Below are 19,281 nucleotides of genomic sequence, written 5' to 3' on the forward strand. Positions count from 1 at the left end.
AAAAAGTGAAAAAAAAGTAAAATGTCATTTAATATATTTCATTCAGCTGACTAATTAATGTTTTAATCTATGCTGAGGACAAATTTCCTTGTCAAATAAATGCATTTTCATTCAAACAGCTGGAGTCTCTGACACTGTCATTAATTCTGTATATGCCAACGTATAAGGGCTCTACACTAAACACAGCACAGGGATTAAGAAAATACACGTTCAAAGTTTGCATAGAGACCACCCCCAGCATAAACTGAAATCTAGACTTAAAACCCTGAAAAACTTTAAAATAAACAAAATTTATCTTAAAAAAAAAATCAAGCCTTAAGTTATTAAGTATCCATGTTAATTCTTACTCACCTGGTATTGAGCCATTAATGCCAATGGATTATTATTCTGACTGTTATCAAATGTTAAAACATCAAAAACTCCAACACAATTTACTCGCAACCTTTAAAGACCAGAAAATTTAAAGAAAATAATTAAAATGAGATTTAAAAAAAATTATATACTACTGGAAATTGAACATTTCTTATGATATTAGGAGGGATCTCAGAATCCTATCCAGTCTTACCTCCTGTCCTACCCCCCATAACCTCTATCAATCACCATTTTAGAGATGACATCACAGACATCAAGTGATAGGCCTATGGTTATAAAAGTCAGGAATGGATAAAGCCAGGACTATAACACATCTTTTGACTACCAGGCCAGTGGTCTTTTCACCAAACCGAGCTGCTTCTTTATTAGTTATTCATGAAAAGAGAACTAGTTAGCTTCCTAACATGTACTAGGCACATTCAAAGCATTTTATATGTAGTAATTCATTTGATCCTCCCAATAATCTTATGAGGCAGGTACCTTACAAATATGGAAAATGGAGATAATAATAGTACCTGTCTCACAGACTGCTGAACACATAGATGTTAATTAAGTAACTAACAGAGCCAGGATATGAACCCAGGTAACCTGGTACTAGACCTTAAGCTCTTTATGCTATGCTACCCAAGACAACTCTCAAAATTTCAGCAACTCAAATAAAACTCTAGTGAAGTCAAGGTCTGTGTTACTTAACCCTTTATCACTGGTTCTCAAAGCATGAAACCCAATCAGCAGCAACAGCATCAGTCACCCAGGCACTTGTTAGAAATGCAAATTCTAAGGCCCCGCCCCAGACTTCCTGAATGAGAACACTGGGGGTGGAGCCCAACAGCCTATGCTAAGCCCTCCAGAATACTGGGACTCGTGACAAAATGTGAGAACCACAGTTGTACACAGAAAAGTTGTACTGACACTGTTTGCTATCCCCCCAACCTTAACCATACATACCTCCCAAACCCTCACACGATCTTGGTTAATAACCAGGCATCTTATTAAGAATTCAACATTTTAAGAAAACTTACAAATGAACTCAAAGTCACGGCAGTTCTTCTGGATGGAATATATGAAAAGGTAGAATTAAAACAAATCATCATGCTATGCTTACTAAGCTGTCATAGGTTAGATGCTCAATAAAGAAGCCAAAACTCAAAATGCTAGTACCTTGTTTTGCCAGTTATCAGAATCTTTGTTGGGTCCATAACTCGACATGCCAAACCTGCTGTATGAATGGTACGCAATGCAGAGCTCAGTTGGACAATATATGCCCAAATAAGAGATTCTGGCAATAATCCAGCATGCTGTCTGGGCAATGGTCCATCGTGTTGACCTATAAAAGCAAATAAAAATGGCATCTTCATTTAAATAATTAACTAAAAGACTAAAACATGCAAAGCAAGAAGAATTTAAGAAACAAACCCAAATTTTCTTATTTATGATATTATACCTTTATATTGTTAGCAGCAGCAGAGCTCTCTCACTGAGCTTCTCTTTTCTGTGACCATTATAATTATTGCACAAAAATTATTTAAAGTAAGAATTTATACTTAATTGTGAGCCAAATAAATGAGCTCAGATTAAAAACAGGAACTGCAGAGATTATTTTTCTTAAACTGTGGCTAACCCTTGCCTATACTACCATTCAGGTGTGTGGCAACTACACACCTGTGGCTTGAGGGAAACAAAAGTCTCTACCATCATTTATGTTGAGTGTTTTCTTATTCTCCTCATACTGCTCAGCCTCCCCTATTATAGCCAAGTCAGTTAGATGAAATGACATCCAATTCACAGAAAACATAAATGTAAAACACTGAAGGTCATTTATGTGTAATGAAGAAACACAAAAATGATCTGGTCTACCACGAAAAGTAATCCTTTTGATTCTATCAACTCTTGTTAAGTGCTTCTTGATACTACTTTCTGGGTCACTGTTAATCAGCAGAAAAGAAGCCGTATAAATTTAATCTTGATTTTGTAATTATTTCAGGGAATATGACTTTATAAATCCAAGTGTTCATATGGTTGTAAACAAACCTTTTCTGAATCAGTTATAAAAGCAACACAGTTAAATGGTTAATTGTGGAGATAATAAATAGCAAATACAGAAGAGCAAACACAAAATTCAAAAACTGCTATCCCTCAATTTAGACAGAACTAAAGATAATACCATCTGGAAAACAGTGACAGATGACTCAAAAAGTAGCTCTAGTGATAAATGTCAAGACAACATCAAAGACAACCACGAAGAGTTTAAATAAAACTATTTAATAAGTGTGGTAATAAGGAAAAGAAATATTTATAGCAAATATTTATAGCTACATATTCATAGCAAATATTTAGTGCATACTGTGTGCCAGATTCTGTCTAGTTACTTTACCCACATTATGTCATTTTAAACCTCTTATCACAGTCCCTATATGGTACGCTATTATTATTGCCACTTTCTTATTAGAATATTTATTACAATATGCGATTTTTTAGTTTGTTTTAAATTAACAAATTAAATAGTATAAGAAAGCATTATACTTCCATTTATGTCTCTATAAGTTTACACAAACACTGGCTCTTTTTTCCTTCTTTTTTTAATATTCATATTGGGAAAACAGAGGATTGCCTTGTATTATATAAATTGTTGTAAATTAAAGTATATATGGTACATTTAGGGAAGTTACTACCATTCAAACAATACTAGAAAAAGAACTGATTCCTAGGAAAATGTAAACATAATATATCAAATAGTCAGCCAACACCAAAAAACAGAATTAAGATTTAAAAAAAAAAAAAAAACTGGAAAGGAGTGCTATAAATCAGTGGTTCTCAACAGGGGTCCGTGTTGCCCCCTCAGGGACATTTGGAGGTACCTAGAGATATTTTTGGTGTCACAACTGGAGGAGGGGCTGCTCCTGGCATCTAGTGGGTAGATGGCGGGGATGCAGCTGAACACCCAGCGATGCCCAGAACGGCCCCGCACAAATAATTATCCAGCCCCAAATGTCAGCAGTGCTGAGGCTGAGAAACCCAGCTGTAAATTAAAGCCAACAGTCACTTCACAGGTGTTATTACTAAAATAAACTTGAACAACTACAGCTATATTCATCTGTAGGAAAAGTTACACCACATCCCCTTCAACAAAATTATGTATGTGCTACAGATGACATGGCAAAAGGAAACAAATGACCACACTATGTGACCAGATTTTTAATGTGAAACAGCCATGTAACCACAGCTTTCTTCTTTCAACTGTCAGAAAGCACAGTTACAAGTAAACAGAATACATTTTTTATCCATAATGCCAGTTCTTAAAGGAGTCATGATCCTAAAGATACTGGAATGTGGACTCAAGTCTTCTCCCTCCTTACTTCCTCTCAGGATATATTCAGGAAAGTCTTTAACAAATTAAAAACCACTGCCAAGAATATAATGTTTCTTTCCTGCCCCCATACAAGAAAATGATACATACATTTTTCTTGACCCCAAAACATAAACTAATTAATAGACACAACAAAATGGATTTATTTTTACTCTGAAACAACTTACCCTTTAATAATCATTTGTTAGGATGTAATTAAAATATTTTGGTTCTTTGCAATATTTGAACTAAAAAACAATTCTTTAAGTAAATATTAGAAAGGGGCAAAAAAAGAAAATATTCCCCATTTAAGTAAAAGTTACCTGAAAATTTATTTTGAAGACTAGCTCCTTAAGGAACACAGAATCCCACCTTCAAGCAAAAGCATTTGTTTAGGGAAATAATTACATATTGATAAATGACACACCGGCACACTGGAGTATGCAAAACAAAACAAAACACAACAAAAAACCAAGACTAGAAAGAAATATACCAAGAGACGTGCTTTGGGTGGTGAAGTTACAGGGATTACTTTTCAATTTACTGAATTTTCCAAACCATCTTTATTCAGAAAGCATTATAATTTTTTTTTTTTTTTTTTTTTTGTGGTACGCGGGCCTCTCACTGTTGTGGCCTCTCCCGTTGCGGAGCACAGGCTCCGGACGCGCAGGCTCAGTGGCCATGGCTCACGGGCCCAGCCGCTCCATGGCACGTGGGATCTTCCCGGACCGGGGCACGAACCCGCGTCCCCTGCATCGGCAGGCGGACTCTGAACCACTGTGCCACCAGGGAAGCCCCAGAAAGCATGATTTTTTTAAAGAAAAAAAATTTTAAGAGGAAAAAAAGCCTTTTATCGTATTCTCAGCTACTTAAATTTCAGGTATTTACACGAGTCTTTCATAACCCACCTTCATCTCAGTCTATACATGTACGTAACATGTTATTTCCTATTGTTACATATTGACTCCATTTCTTTAAGGTATTTCTTTTTTAAATGCAATAGGGTCTTTACGCTGAATGATTACAGGGCTAAATTTACATGTGTTTTAAAATACAAAACTACTCTTCCACAGAGCAAAGCCATCTGTCAAACACAGCTTGCTTGAATCTTTTTCTTACCCCACTTTCTCTTTGTGAAATAGGCATCCGCATTAGGGTCATTGAAGTGTCTGCTCATCATAGTCTCTCCTCCAGCGTGGAAATCATATGCAAACACAAGAGCTTAAAATAAAACACAAACACTCATTACTGCAATCTGGCTTCAAATAACGAAGCCCACTAGCAAAAAGACCATTACAAGTCACTCACAGGGCTCTGCAAAAGCTTTAGTGGTAAACACTTCACGCAAGGTCACGATATTTGAGTGCTGGATTTTCTTCCACATGTCCACCAATACCATGCACTTTGTGTTAACAAGACGAAAACCTGAAAAAAGAAAAAAGTTTCTGCTAACCTGTAAATGACATCTCCCCCTTATTTCATCAGAAATGTGCAGAGGGCTTCCCTGGTGGCACAGTGGTTAAGAATCCGCCTGCCAGTGCAGGGGACATGGGTTCGAGCCCTGGTCCGGGAAGATCCCACGTGCCACGGAGCAACCAAGCCCGTGCGCCACAACTACTGAGCCTGAGCTCTAGAGCCCGCAAGCCACAACTACTGAAGCCCGCGCCTAGAGCCCGTGCTCCGCAACAAGAGAAGCCACCGCAATGAGAAGACCACACGCCGCAACAAAGAGTAGCCCCCGCTCGCCACAACCAGAGAAAGCCTGCACGCAGCAACAAAGACCCAACGCAGCCAAAAATAAATAAATTAATTTTTAAAAAAAGAAATGTGCAGAAAAAGCCATGTTATACATCACTTATGAAATACTAATTTCCAAATGAAATAATGTATGTATTATCCTTTAAATTCATGTTAAATAAACTCACTTAGGAATCTATGAATAATCTTAGCCTCACTAATATGCTCCTAAAAGAGGATAATTTATCTTCCTTACCATGTATCCTCCGAAGGCAATAAGGCAGATCATCTTTGCTATTTACAGCTTTGTAGCAGGACGTAATGTATCCAAAATTACTTGATTTCTGTATCCGGTTGGGTGGTGGCAGTGGTTCTAGAGGGAACAGGCTATGGTAGCTGTCAACTTCTGTAGGGACTGCTAGAGTAATTCATAAGAAGATGACTTTAACTTGCAGACATTCACAAATCTCTCAGATCTCAAAGTAATGAAGAAGAAACCAACTCTATAAACCAGATATCAAACACACTGTATTCTAGAACAGTGTCAACATTTATAACAATTCTATAGGACACACTCGTCTCACTATCAATAAAAACAGGCATTATAAAACAACAAAAGAACAACTAGATTTCATGCACTCAAAAATATCTGTCTTTTATAATAGCACACCACTCTTGTTTCTCAGCTGTTAGAAACAATTCGCATTATCACTTATGAGATATTAACCATTTCTGATTCTGATGTAAAATAAAAATCAAGACAGTTTTTGTCTTTAAACATCTTATTTTGTAAAAACATATTTAGACAATGGTGTTAAGTATATGAAATTCTTTTTTAAAGAAACTGAAAACAAATAACAATAAACTGGAGTGTATATGTAATATGTCTGTGTATGTACATCGATTTATATGTACAAATATAGCAATCTGTATCAAACTCTCAAACCATTCATTGGAATAGCACAGTTTGAATACCTAGCAAAACACAAAAGAAAAAAACTGAAACAGCTTTACCACTATGCCTGCCATGTTCCCCTGTATTTCCTATTAAGAAATACAAGTGAAACGTCATTAAGAAATTCCAGAAGACAGGTCCAAAATGACCCCTCTGCCTTTACCAAATATTTACACTCATTATCTCTTAGTTCTTGAAACAATTCTATGAGATAGGATTCCCTATTTCATAAACAAGGAAAGTGAAAATCACACATCTAGAGAGATAGTTGAGATGCAAACCCAGGATTCTGATTCCGTAGTCTTGTGCTCGTAACCCCTAGATCGAATTTTGGCCGTAGTGAAAAACAAACATCAATTCATTGTTAACTTTCAAACCAAGGTCAAGGCATGTTCTATGGAAGAAAGGCGGTATAAGGGAAATATACACACAAGTGAATATAGCTGTAACTTTTGCCCACTTACTATTTTTTATTTGAACAATCAGTTCAATTTCCACAAAGAAACAAATGATGAATAAATGTTGTTTGCTAGTTTTTTGATAAGGAGCACTTAATAAGGGAATTAATTTCAAATTAGTAAAACTATATTGAGTATCCACTATGTATTAGTGAACACATATTAATGAAATACGGGTTCTTATCAAGAGGCTTAGAGAAAAAGGATTGAGATTTACATAAAACAATACAGTACCAAGCAAAATAGCTTTTAAAAAAGTACAATTCACCATGGCACTGGTTCTTAAACTCTAGCACCCTTCAGAATTACCGAGAGGCTTGTTAAAACACAGTTTGCTGGGTCCCGTGCCCAGAGTTTTGAGTCAGCAAGTAGGTCTAAACCAGGGCCCAAGGATTTGCAATTCTAACAAGTTCCCAGGTGATAATGAAAAGTTGCTGTTGGGTCACGTGCTTTGAGAACCACTACACATGGAAATACAAAGCCATGGAAAGGAAAGCCAGTTCCAAGGATATTAGGAAAGATCTTACAGAAGATCTGGCATGTTTACTACAAAATGATGGATGAGACTGCTTCCAGTGAGCTAAAACAAATGGAAAGAGCGGTGAGACAGCTAACAGACCAACAACAAGGACTTGAAATTTACTACACCAAACACCGGCGCTCAGAGCATCAGTGTGACAAAGAGACTGTGTGAGGGCCACAATAAGCTAAAAATGTTATGCTCTGAACTCCCTTCTCCCTCTGTCTACTTTTAAGCAAGTCATGAATTCTACACACTGAAGGAAAACAATTGTGCTTCAGTGGAAAACGGTGCACTGTCTAAAGGATAACCCTCTGGCGTCTGATTCTGTGGGAGATATTTTACACCTCTGTTAAGCTGTAAATAACTGATAAATACCGCACTGCAAAATAATTCTCGTCTATAGGCAATGCTGTCTGGTGAAGGCTCGACGGACTTCCCTCCTCCCCTGTGGAAAAGACAGTTTACACATTTGTTTCAATATTCCTCATCTATGATGTGTTTTGTAATACAGGATTGGCTCCCTCACAACTTAAATAAAATCTTTAGTACTTTCTCCTTTTTATATCTGTACATCCTGATTTTAACCTTTTTTCGGAAAATCATCTTTTAACCCTACATTTCCCAGTCTACTCTGAAATAATCATATGTGGCCTAATATTAACCTTGAAAACCAAATGTTTCCCTTAATAGACAGGAAAATTCATTTGTTGTTCTGCTGTTCTTCGTTTCTAGTTCAGTTTAACAAATGCACAAAATTAAGTACCAATAAAGGGAACAGGGGTGTCTCAATCACTGTTTGGCATCAAAAATCAAAGTAAAGAAAACCAACTCGGAAGATCCCAGACAAATGCACTCCTTAATTCAGCCCAATATTTAGTCTGGGGCTCAGTTCAACCAAATAACATTAAAAATAATGATAAAGAAAATTTTAGTGTCTTTCCTCTATTCAACCCAACGTCCCCTCAAAGAACATAGAGAATGACAGACTGGATCTAAGATACTGAATGTCTGAGGCTCACCATGGTAACCCTATGGCAGAGTTTCTCAAGCTCAGCACTAGTGACATATTGGACCGGACAATCCTTCGTTGTCGGGGACTGTCCTGTGCACTGTAGGGTATTTAGCAGCATCTGTGGCCTCAACCCACTAGTAGCCAGTAGCACCCCGCTGCCAACTGTGACAATCAAAAATGTTCCGGACGTTGCCAAATGACCCAATGACCCATGAGGGGTAAAATCATTCCTGGCTGAGAACCACTGATCTACAGGAAATAAATTATGATTTGAGTTGAGAAGTCCTAATTTGATGGAAGTATGAAGAATAGAAAGGAAAAGGGAAAGGAAAAAGTCAGTAAGACCAACATTAATAAATGAGTCAAAATGAGTCAAAGGTTAATAGTAAACATGAGACATAAAAAAGATCAGAGTGAGACAAGCGACAGAAAAAACCACTCATTAAACCTTGTTTGAACACGGGCGCACAGAATTGGATTAACCACAATCTTTAGTTTGTGACACTCAAATCACGAGCTCATGTCCATGCATGGCCTGCTTTTATTCAGTTAATTATTCTTAATAATACGGTAAGCATCTGCAAACCTGGCACACAAAACGAAGCCTCAGACCTTGACTTGAATGGTCAACTAAATACATGGTTCTCTACCAACCTCTGCCTTCCTTCTCTCTCTTCCTTCCGTTTTTATATAGTTTCATTATACCTATATGTATTCCTCAAAATTTTATTATGTATATATGCATATACACATGCATTTATTGATAATGTAAATACATATATAAATTTCAACTTTATAAAAAGGTATGCTCTATGTAGTCTCTCGCAGCTCACTTTTAAACTTAATATTACATTACTGAGATTCTTCCACATTACTGCTTTCTTTATGAAGTGTACTTTCTTCATTTAAACTGCCATGTAATATTCCATTGTCTGACAGTATCAGTTAATTCACCCACTGTCCTTCAAGATGAGCGTTTGGACTGATCAAAGTTTCTGCTATTGTAAGCAGTGATATTATGGATACTTTATACATTTTCTAGTTAAAAATATATAGTTGACCTATATCTAGGAGCAGAACTGCTAGATCACAGGGTACACAGATATTCAGCTTCAGGAATTTTCTGAAGTGATAACACATTCACCAATTTATACAACCAACAGCAATGTACTGGAGAACCTGTGGATCCACATCCTACTACTGCACATGGTCAGACTTTCCAATGATATCTTATCTGTCTTTCCCTGATCATCAGTGATGTTCAACATTTCTTCATAGATTTTTCGTTGTATGAATTTCCACTTTCTTGAAATGCCTATTCCTACCTTTTGGCCATTTTTCTGTTTTGTTGTTTTTTTTTTTTCAGGCTCTTACTAATTTGTGGTTTTTATTTTCTTCGTCAATTGTGTAAATACCTTCTTCAAGTTTTTTCTTTACTATAGATATCTTTGGAGTGTTTTTAATTTTTTTTAATTAATTAATTAATTAATTAAATTTTTGGCTGCCTTGGGTCTTTGTTGCTGCGTGCGGGCTTTCTCTAGTTGCGGCGAGCAGGGGCTCCTCTTTGTGTGGTGCGTGGGCTTCTCGTTGCAGTGGCTTCTCTTGTTGTGGAGCACCAGCTCTAGGTGTGCGGGCTTCAGTAGTCGTGGTGCACAGGCCCAGCCGCTCTGCGGCATGTGGGATCTTCCCGGACCAGGGCTCGAACTCGTGTCCCCTGTATTGGCAGGCAGATTCTTAACCACTGCACCACCAGGGAAGTCCCTTTAACCGTAATTCAGTAAAATTTATCAGTACTTTCTTTAAGAGTCAAGAATTTTTGCCTCCAGTATAGGAAATCTTTCTCTACGGAAAGATTAAATTTACTCATTTGTGTTTCATTGTACGAATTTTAAAGTTTTGCTTTTGACATTTAAATTCTTAATCTATTTGGAACTGGTTTTTGCATGTGGTTTGAGATCATGATACAATTGTAACAATACAATCTTTTACCATAAAGAAAACCATTTTTTCCAATGCCTTCCTTTCCCCACTGATTAGCCACCTCTATCACAGATGTGTCTAGGTTCTCCCTAGTCTGCTCCAGTAATCAATCTGTCTAACCCAGTGCCATTACGACACTGTTTCAGTTACTATAGACTCAAACCAAGCCTCCCCTCCCCAATACACCCAGAACCCTAATCATAATCTTCAAAGTGCTTCAGGTAGTCTTGGACCTTTACTCTTTGATATATTTATCATATACTATGAAAAGCTCTGCTATGCTGTAATATAATAAAAAAATAAAATAAAATCTTGATTAGAAGTGTGGAAATTTCAGCCAATCCCCCAACCTTCCACAGAGGAGAGAGAGGTTGGAGACTGAGTCAATCACGAAGAGCCAGAGATTTAATCAACCACATCAAGACAATGAAACATTCATAAGAATTCCTAAACAGAGGGATTCAGAGGGCTTACAGGTTGGTGAGCATGATGAGGTGCTGGGAGGGTGGCATACCTGGAGAGGGCATGGAAGTTCCCCACACCCCACCCTATCCCCACACTTTGCCCCATATATCTCTTCCATTTGGCTGTTCCTTGAGTTGTACTCTTTATAATAAGCCAGTAACAGTTTACAAAGTGCTTTCCCGAGTTCTGTGAGTCATTCCAGCTAATCGCCGAACCTGAGGGCATGTTGAGGAAACCCCCAAATTTGTAGTTGGCCAGAGAGAAGTTTGAGCAGCCTGGGTACCCCATTTCAGCTGGCATCTGAAGAAGGAGTGGTCTTATGGGACTGAGCCCTTAACAATTAAATTGTTAGGACATGAATTAGGTGTCAGAAGTATATGAGTAAGAATAGCTCATGTGCTTTGACTGAAATTATACTGAATCCATAGATTAGTTTACGAAAATGGCAGCCATTATGTCCTCCTATTCATGAATATCGTACTTCACTCTCTAGATTTATCTTATTTAACACCTTAGTAAATCTCTGCCACTGACATCTTACACATCTTTTGTTCTGCTTATTCCTAGGTACTGATATTCTGAAGCCACTGTAAATAGCATCTTCTAACTTTTTTTTTTTTTTACCCTAGCTAGGGCCTCAAAGACAATGCTTAATAATAAGGAAAATTCCAACGTGAACATTTCAAAGGCTATGACAGGTAAGTTTCCTGCCCAGCCTTAAGACATAACAGCCAGACAGACATATTCCTTTGAACTCTTTAGCGATCAAGAGGATACACAGTGGACTGTGCTGAATTCGTGATTACAACCAGGTGTTCTGAGATTATCGCTACAGCAAATGTATTCCTACTGTATTATTTATAAAGTTTTCCTAAATTACACCACATTTCATTGTGCCTATACTGAATAAGCTAGGCAAAGAGATTTTAATGCTGAGAAACATCATGGTACAGTCAGAAAAACCGAGGTTTAAATTCTGACTCGGTCAGATAATTACTAGCCACTTGTTCTTAGAGGCAAGTTACTTAACCTGCCTGTTAACTTCAGTTTCCTCATACGTAAAACAAAGGTGATAATGTTAGTATCTATACCACAGGAGTTTTGTGAGGAAAAAACTTACACACAGAAAGCCTTAGTACCCTGTCTGGCATGCCGCAGCCTCAATAATAGTAACACTCACCTCCCCACCCCTACTTAAGTACCTATACTTCATCGTTTCAAAAGATAATAATATTCTAGTGCGCGATGAGGTAAATCACCATGAATTCTAAAACTACCTATTTTTTGGATGAACTAGAATCTTGTCACATGTAGAATTCTTTGAAAAAATACTAGATCAATGGCATCTTGGAATTCTTCTTAAGTAGGTTTCAAATAAATATAGTCATAAAATAGTAATTAGCTAGCTTAAGGCATAAAAACATGTAGGACTACATAAGGATTACACTCTCCTTTAAAAGGAAGCAACAGTCAACTTGCATTTTACCTGGCATATCTGCTTGATCAATCTGAGCCATTGTTATTAAATGTCTGTTAATCAGCTCCTAAGAAAAGAAAACAAGTATATTTACATCTAAACACAACTTCTGAAATCTGGACTTTCTATTGCAACTGAAGAGCCTGAGTACTAATATTTTTGGCATGTGTACTTTTTAATGTTGGTATCAGGACATAACATTTCCAATAATGTGAAATATCTAAATTCCAGTCCTGGATAGACCTGCCCATCGCTAAGGTTGGTTTCAAGTAGCAGTGCTATAACCCAGAGCATACGGCTAGCTCTGTGGCCAAGCTCGTCGATAATTCACTCTACAAACATTATACTGGTGCAACTTACTTCTGTGAAACAAAAACATTTCTGAGAATCGAAGAGTAAAGTAAAATTCTACATACCAAATAATACCTGTTCAACACTGACAAAAAAAACTAAATAATTTTATAAAACCTACTTTACAGAAAATATTGAGCTGCCTTAAAAATGAAGTTCATTTCTAGGCCAAATTACTTATTAGCCAACTACTACAGATATTAGCAAAAAGTTGTCTAGTGGTTAGAAACCATTTAAATTATTTATTTATATACTTCAGAGACCTTCCAGTGCACAGGAGGTGCCGTGCAAAAAGGTGGCCCATTTAAATAGCTACTCTGTGTTCTACATCTGAACACAGTTACTTGCAATTTTCTTTAAAAATGGGTTTCCTTAAATAAATATCAATTAGTCTCATAAACTGTAAATTCTATCTTCTTTATTACAGCATATTTGATTAAGTAATACAATTTGAAAGGAGCTCTGTTCTTTCTCCAGTTCTTTGCTAAAGCACGAAAGACATTAAGTATTTCCACCCCGAACTCTGAAAGCATACCTGTCGGAGTTCATCAGCCATGAAGAAGGAAGGTGCATTTGCTTTTGGTTGCATATAAGCAACATGAGGTGCAGTTGGAGGATAAATATGGTAGTTTGGAAAAACCTGAAAGATAGGAAGGGGGAAAATATCATGATCAATTGATAAGCTTTATCATTATTTCGATAAAGTTTTAATCTTTAAATGACAGTGACAAATGGATACTTTTAATCTTTAAATAATAGTGAATTAAACACCTGAGAAAAGCTATTATTAGTACACCTTCTGAATGATTTCATTTTTTAAATAATCTTTATTGGAATAACAAGTTTTTAAAAATCTAATGAGAAAGGAAACATTTCTTCAGATACAGTAAAATTTTAGCTCCAATGAGAGGCAAAAGGAGCTCTTTGTAAGCATTTTTTTAAGGCAGCTGGAAGAGAGGAAGAAAGTAGATATTCACGGTGCTTGGGCACAGTCAGATCAGGTAGTAACTGCCGTGGATGCCCAAAGAACTGTCCTCTTTAAGGGTTTCTAGCGACCAAACTAAACAAAATGTTATCTAGATACTTAACACTTCAAACTAGAACAGAAAAGAGGACCAACATACTCTGGGTCAGCAGTGGAGGTGAACAGAAGGGTATGACACTATACCTTCCAATCAAACTACAACAAAGTTACTCAATTCTGCTTCCAGCTTCTTGTCTTTGCCTCTTCCAATTGGAATCTTCTCACCACCCCGCTTTTTTCCCTTTTTCCTCTGCCTCTCCTTCCCTTCAACTGGTCCACGATACAAAATCAATTACATCCTAAAATATCTTTTGTTTTATTTTTTCATTTTTAAAGCCAAAACAAACATTTTTTTTTCTCTTTTAAAAATGAATTCATTTGATTTCTGTTGCCCTCATGTGGCTCTTCTGCTCTGGACCTCAACCAGGAAGTGATTTTGCAATACCTGTAAGGTCTCCTTTAACCTATACCTGAAGGGAGAAGAGTGCCTCCTTTTTCTTGCCTTGGTTTCCTTATATCAGGTAGTATAGTTGGGCATGACTACCTCAGGTTTACCAGGAGCATATTTTTAAGAGTGGTTTGAAGGGTAAAAACATTACAAAAATGTGCCACATATAATCTCCACAAAAACCGCTGAGACAGTTTTGTGACAAAAGACCTCTTCATAGATTAAACTAACTTTTTTCTACAAATATGATAAAATAAAAAACGTAAATAATGATAAAATATGATAACCCCTCCCCCCAAAAGTAAAACATTGATGGAATTCTTACTTGAAAGAACCAAGGAAAGTCTCTACTCTACCTCAATTATTTGACCTTCAGTTCGGCAAGCTGTTCTGTGATAACTTTTGAAAGATCTCTGACCAAAAACAAAACAAAACAAGAAACTATTAGCTATTTTATTATTTTTTAGAAAGCATTTTACATGATTTACAAGTACTTCTATAAATGTTTTCACATTTACTTCTCATACGATGGTCGTGTGCTTAACCTCATTTACGATCGGGGGACCAGTCTCAGAGGTACTAAGATTCAAGAGTCACAAAACAATGGCAGAACTGGGACTCTTAAAAAGGAAAAATAAAAATCTGTTGTCTTTCCACTCAAACTGCCTTTTAGTAAAATATTAAATGTAATCAAAATAAACCATTAATTTAACTTATGGGGTCAAAATCTGCTTACCAAAATCCAAACATACTTTTCATCTAAGCCTGTCAGTTATGATTTTGTCAAATATCTACAGTTTAGACCAGCATTCATATTTTAATGGAATTTGGCTTTCTTACTCATGAGATCTTCATCTACTACTTATTTTTCTATAGCTAAATAATTTTTGAACATGGACAAAATTATGAAACTAAAAGTGTACAATTTATGGAACATGACGCTTCCCTCTCGGCCCCTCCCCCCCTACAGTCCTTTGGTAGCTCTTTCCTTACCCATAATCAGGGCTCCCTGAACGTCCTCCCTCCTTACCAGTGACCCATGCTGGAGGCCTCCTATCACTGTGTCCTCCACCATCCAGAGTTCTAGCTATTAAATCACTGCCTCGCCTGAGCAAGCATTTATCATCGGTTTGCTCTCAGCAACTACTGATAAGAATCCATCTACTTCTCTAACTACTTTCTCTAACTTCAGAGGTGAAACTACCTGTATCTACAAACAAAAGTCAGCAAACATCAACACCAGCTAGCACAAGTACTAGGTAACCCCATAAGCAAAACATGCCATAAAGTAATAAACTAGAGCTTAAATATAACTTCTGATTACAAGCAGATTTGGCCAAAACTAGAGATATTATTAATGCAGAAACAGATTACTTTGAACAGGTAAGAAGAGATTGGAATTATCATCTAAGTCAGAAATTAATTACTTTTTCACATCACAGTATAAAGATACAGGACTGGGTAAACCTCCTCGTTAATCTCATTAATAAGAAGAAGCTGTTATAAGAGCCCTCTCTTTTCTCCTTTAAATGCAGACATACCATTCCAGTCAAAGGTGCTGGAGTCGTGTCTGTATAGAAGTAAGTCGTCCCACCGACAGTTTCCTTTTGGATCACCTGACCAGAAGATGGAGTCTGAGAGACAGGATTATTAACAGGTGTAGAGGCACTAGAAGGCACCAAGTAATTGGCTGGATTTGGAGTGTGACTTCTTCTTCTGGGAGCAGGAGAAGTATGTGGAGTGATCTTGGGGGAGTGCAGAGGGGAAGATCCAGCAGACAATGACATTCCTGAAGAAGATGTAAAAATGTTTCTTAGAAAGCAAAAACTGGTTTCAGAGAAAAAAATCTGGAAAATAAAATGCAAACGTTCATTTGGAAGAAACATCTTTAGCAAAATTCTTTAAGTTCAAAAATAAAAGACAATTTTGTCTCGTTTTAGAGAAAGCTCTGATTAAAAGCAAATGTAAAGAATTTCTTTTTTTCAAATATAGTCATTCCCAAATAAATTAGGATATTTACTGTAAGAATACGTCTCCTCCATATCAAGGTTTACATGAGAAACTTCAATAATAAGAATTATTGATAATTTAATAAATTAATCAAAAAGTGAGAAATAACTGAGACTCTATAAAATTATGCCTTTTATAAAAGTCTTTCTTTAATAAAAGGCATAATTCCTTTTTTGTAATGAATCATTTAAAACTATGGCTATTAACAATACAAATATCACATACCCCTAAAATATTTTACTATCAAAAAATAAAATTATTTAATGAGATTTATTAGATTTCTTTTGGCCAAATACTACTAACAGAATGGTTTGAAAAAGCAAAAAGAAAAAACTAGTCTTAGTTGAAATACATGGCCGCTCAAATACCATATTTTTTAAAAAATCAAGACGTATACTATTTTGATGCCTTTTGTCTTTAAACAGGCATACGCTATATAGTAGACAACTGAAAATTTCTGCAGATGCATACTCTGCTCTAGTGCGAGTTTTACCTAAACACAACTAGCAAGAAACCATTGTATGCAGAGCATCCTCTATCATGAATCTATGGTGGAGAAAGGGAAAGGACAATTGTCTTCAACCCTCAGGAAATTCCAAGCTATCTGAGAAAACAAGGCCAGGTCACATGTAAAAGACATAAAATGGCTTACAGAAACACTCAAATAGAAACGAATGTACTGTCAACTCCATGCCTCCATACAGATGGAATGCAAATTAAGTAAAACCAGGCACAGTTTAGTCAAAGGCTTAATGGAGGCGATCAGTTCTGAGCAGAGACTGAAAATGGTTTCTCCAGCCACAGTTAGTTACACTTCCTGAAAGAATTAGCTTATCCAGGAGCTATTTTCTGGCTATTTGGGAACCAACTGAAAAACTTCACCTTTGAAATAATATGCCATCTCACGATTCAAGAAAAAAGTTACCAAAATGCTTCTGGTCACAGAAATATGATTAACAGGGATATGAATTTCAATTGCTAAGAATTCATAAAACACGAACACTGTTTTTTGAAAAGATGTAGGTGAATAAAAATAAGGTTGAGAACTGAGATAATACTTATTTTTACTCTGGATAGCCCTCTGTATTTTCTAAAGAGCCCTGACATAATTATTTTGTCTGATTTTCTGAGCAACGAAGGTAGCTCAGGTAACAAGCACCGCAGTACAGATCAGAAATTTACACACAGGGGGGTTGCTATCTGACCAAGGACATATGTGCACAGCCAACAGCAAAGCCAGGCTTCAAACCCAAGTCTCCAAACTTCCAGTTTAATACTCTTCCTGCTATAACACAATGTCTACTGCACTGACATTAAAATAGGCCAGGAATTTCGCAAGTATGTCTTAAATACATCTAAGAGAAACTTTAAAAGTCTAAAACCCTTTAGAAAAATACTTATAAGGAAGCCAAGCTATTATATTAACATATGAGCCTAATTTTTAAAACTCATGATTCTTTTTTTTTTGTGGTACGCAGGCCTCTCACTGTTGTGGCCTCTCCCGTTGCGGAGCACAGGCTCTGGACGCGCAGGCTCAGCGGTCATGGCTCACGGGCCCAGCTGCTCCACGGCATGGGGGATCTTCCCAGACCGGGGCACAAACCCATGTCCCTTGCATCGGCAGGCGGACTCTCAACCACTGCGCCACCAGGGAAGCCCTACATGTGAGCCTAATTTTTAAAAAACTTTTCCAGAGTTCTGTATTTTTTCTAACTCTGTATATTATACATTTAATTGTAGGTCAATCCATACTGCAAAAATTGGGAGGATTATTCAACTATTTTCAAAAGATACATACTCCCCACTCATCTAATATGAAATGCATCTACAGTTTTCCTAAAGCTAGTCTCTAAGTCCTTCCAATATAAAACTGGCCAAGTCACCAAAAATGAGTAAATTTGTTTACTACCTTTAAATTAATAACAGCAGCAAATAGAGCTACCAATTCTTAAGCACTTTCCATATGTCAGGCAGTAATAAAAGTGCTTCACATACACGACTATTTAATCCTCACAACAACCCTGTGAGGTAGGTATATCAACAGTCACCTCACAGAGGAAGAAACTAACTTAAAAATAATTTTTAAAAATTTATTGTAAGGGCAAATACAGGTTACTGAACAAAAGAATCAAGATTGAAACTCAGGTCTATTTGATTCCAAAGCCTGTGCTCTTAGCCAATATCTAATACAGCTGCCCAACCCCTAAGCCATACACCAGAGAACAGAAAGGGGGTCCATTACACTTAGGAGCGTTAGTGTGACAACTTAAACGACGTGTGGGAGCAGGGTAGGGGACGTGGGGTGCAGCAGGAGAGGAGGGGAAGAGTCTGGCACCAGAGCAGGCGTACAAGTGAAACAAAAGGTAGAATCTCTCCTTAAGGCAAAATACGAGGAAAAAGACTACCAAAAACAATCTAGTAGAATTTACAGGTTGTAAGTTACAAGCTCTCTCTTCAGAATTTTAAATTTTGTGGCTATTCTAGTACAAAGTTTCAGCACTGAAATCTGAGTTAGTATATCTGAGCTGAGGCTGGCTGGCATGATCTAAACACATACAAAATAAAACATGTAAAACAGTAATAAGGATCACCACCCATAAGGGTAACAGAATATTTAAGTTGTATGGGAAGCTAGAAAGGAAACTGACCTCTAAGTTACTGAAACATCCAGCCACAAAAGGCATAGCTTTGTGCCACCAAAATATTTTGCAAACATGTTAAAGAATCGAGTAAAATACACACATATCTGCTTGGAGAGAGTTATTCTGTACTTGGTATTGTGAAGACGATAAGCACAACACACTTAATATTAACTGCCTGCATGTAACACTAAATTACAGACAGCACAAAGGAGCAGAACCTTACTACAGAAATCAGTAACTAAAAATCAAAGTGAAGTAGAATGAACAGATTCCATTTCATCTCTCTTGCATGTAAATATTCCTTTATAAGTTCCATCTTCCCTTATATGGGGGGGTGGAGGCAGGGGCGCTACTTGTGGTTATTACAACAGTTTGCTATTAATTAGTACTCAATCACATGAACACGTATGCAAACATAGCAACACACTGAGGATACCATGAGAGACAAACAAGAAGAATGAAAATCTGTATTTTAAAAAAT

General features: G+C 36.9%; 1 protein-coding gene across 11 annotated transcripts in view; it reads right to left on the reverse strand.

Moving 5' to 3' along the window:
- The window catches only part of PAN3 (poly(A) specific ribonuclease subunit PAN3), a 117,863-nt gene that overhangs the window by 20,165 nt on the left and 78,417 nt on the right, over nucleotides 1-19,281 (reverse strand). For 7 of the 11 annotated variants that reach the window (XR_003434831.1, XR_003434830.1, XM_027116607.1 and 4 more), the window contains 9 exons: nucleotides 15,690-15,937; nucleotides 14,505-14,561; nucleotides 13,212-13,316; nucleotides 12,335-12,392; nucleotides 5,712-5,873; nucleotides 5,027-5,143; nucleotides 4,838-4,939; nucleotides 1,534-1,699; nucleotides 352-442 (listed from right to left, as the gene is read on the reverse strand). Coding sequence is in view for 9 of the 11 variants with exons in the window: in XM_027116607.1 (XP_026972408.1) it covers nucleotides 352-442; nucleotides 1,534-1,699; nucleotides 4,838-4,939; nucleotides 5,027-5,143; nucleotides 5,712-5,873; nucleotides 12,335-12,392; nucleotides 13,212-13,316; nucleotides 14,505-14,561; nucleotides 15,690-15,937 (1,106 nt within the window). In the remaining 2 variants the exon portion in view is untranslated. The remainder of the gene's footprint in view (nucleotides 1-351; nucleotides 443-1,533; nucleotides 1,700-4,837; nucleotides 4,940-5,026; nucleotides 5,144-5,711; nucleotides 5,874-12,334; nucleotides 12,393-13,211; nucleotides 13,317-14,504; nucleotides 14,562-15,689; nucleotides 15,938-19,281) is intronic. The other 4 variants (XM_027116601.1, XM_027116603.1, XM_027116605.1 and 1 more) reach the window with 1 other exon arrangement.

This window comes from Aethalodelphis obliquidens, unplaced genomic scaffold (assembly GCF_003676395.1).
Source record: "Aethalodelphis obliquidens isolate GAN/ISIS:26980383/991018 unplaced genomic scaffold, ASM367639v1 scaffold16, whole genome shotgun sequence".
NCBI lineage: Eukaryota > Metazoa > Chordata > Mammalia > Artiodactyla > Delphinidae > Aethalodelphis > Aethalodelphis obliquidens.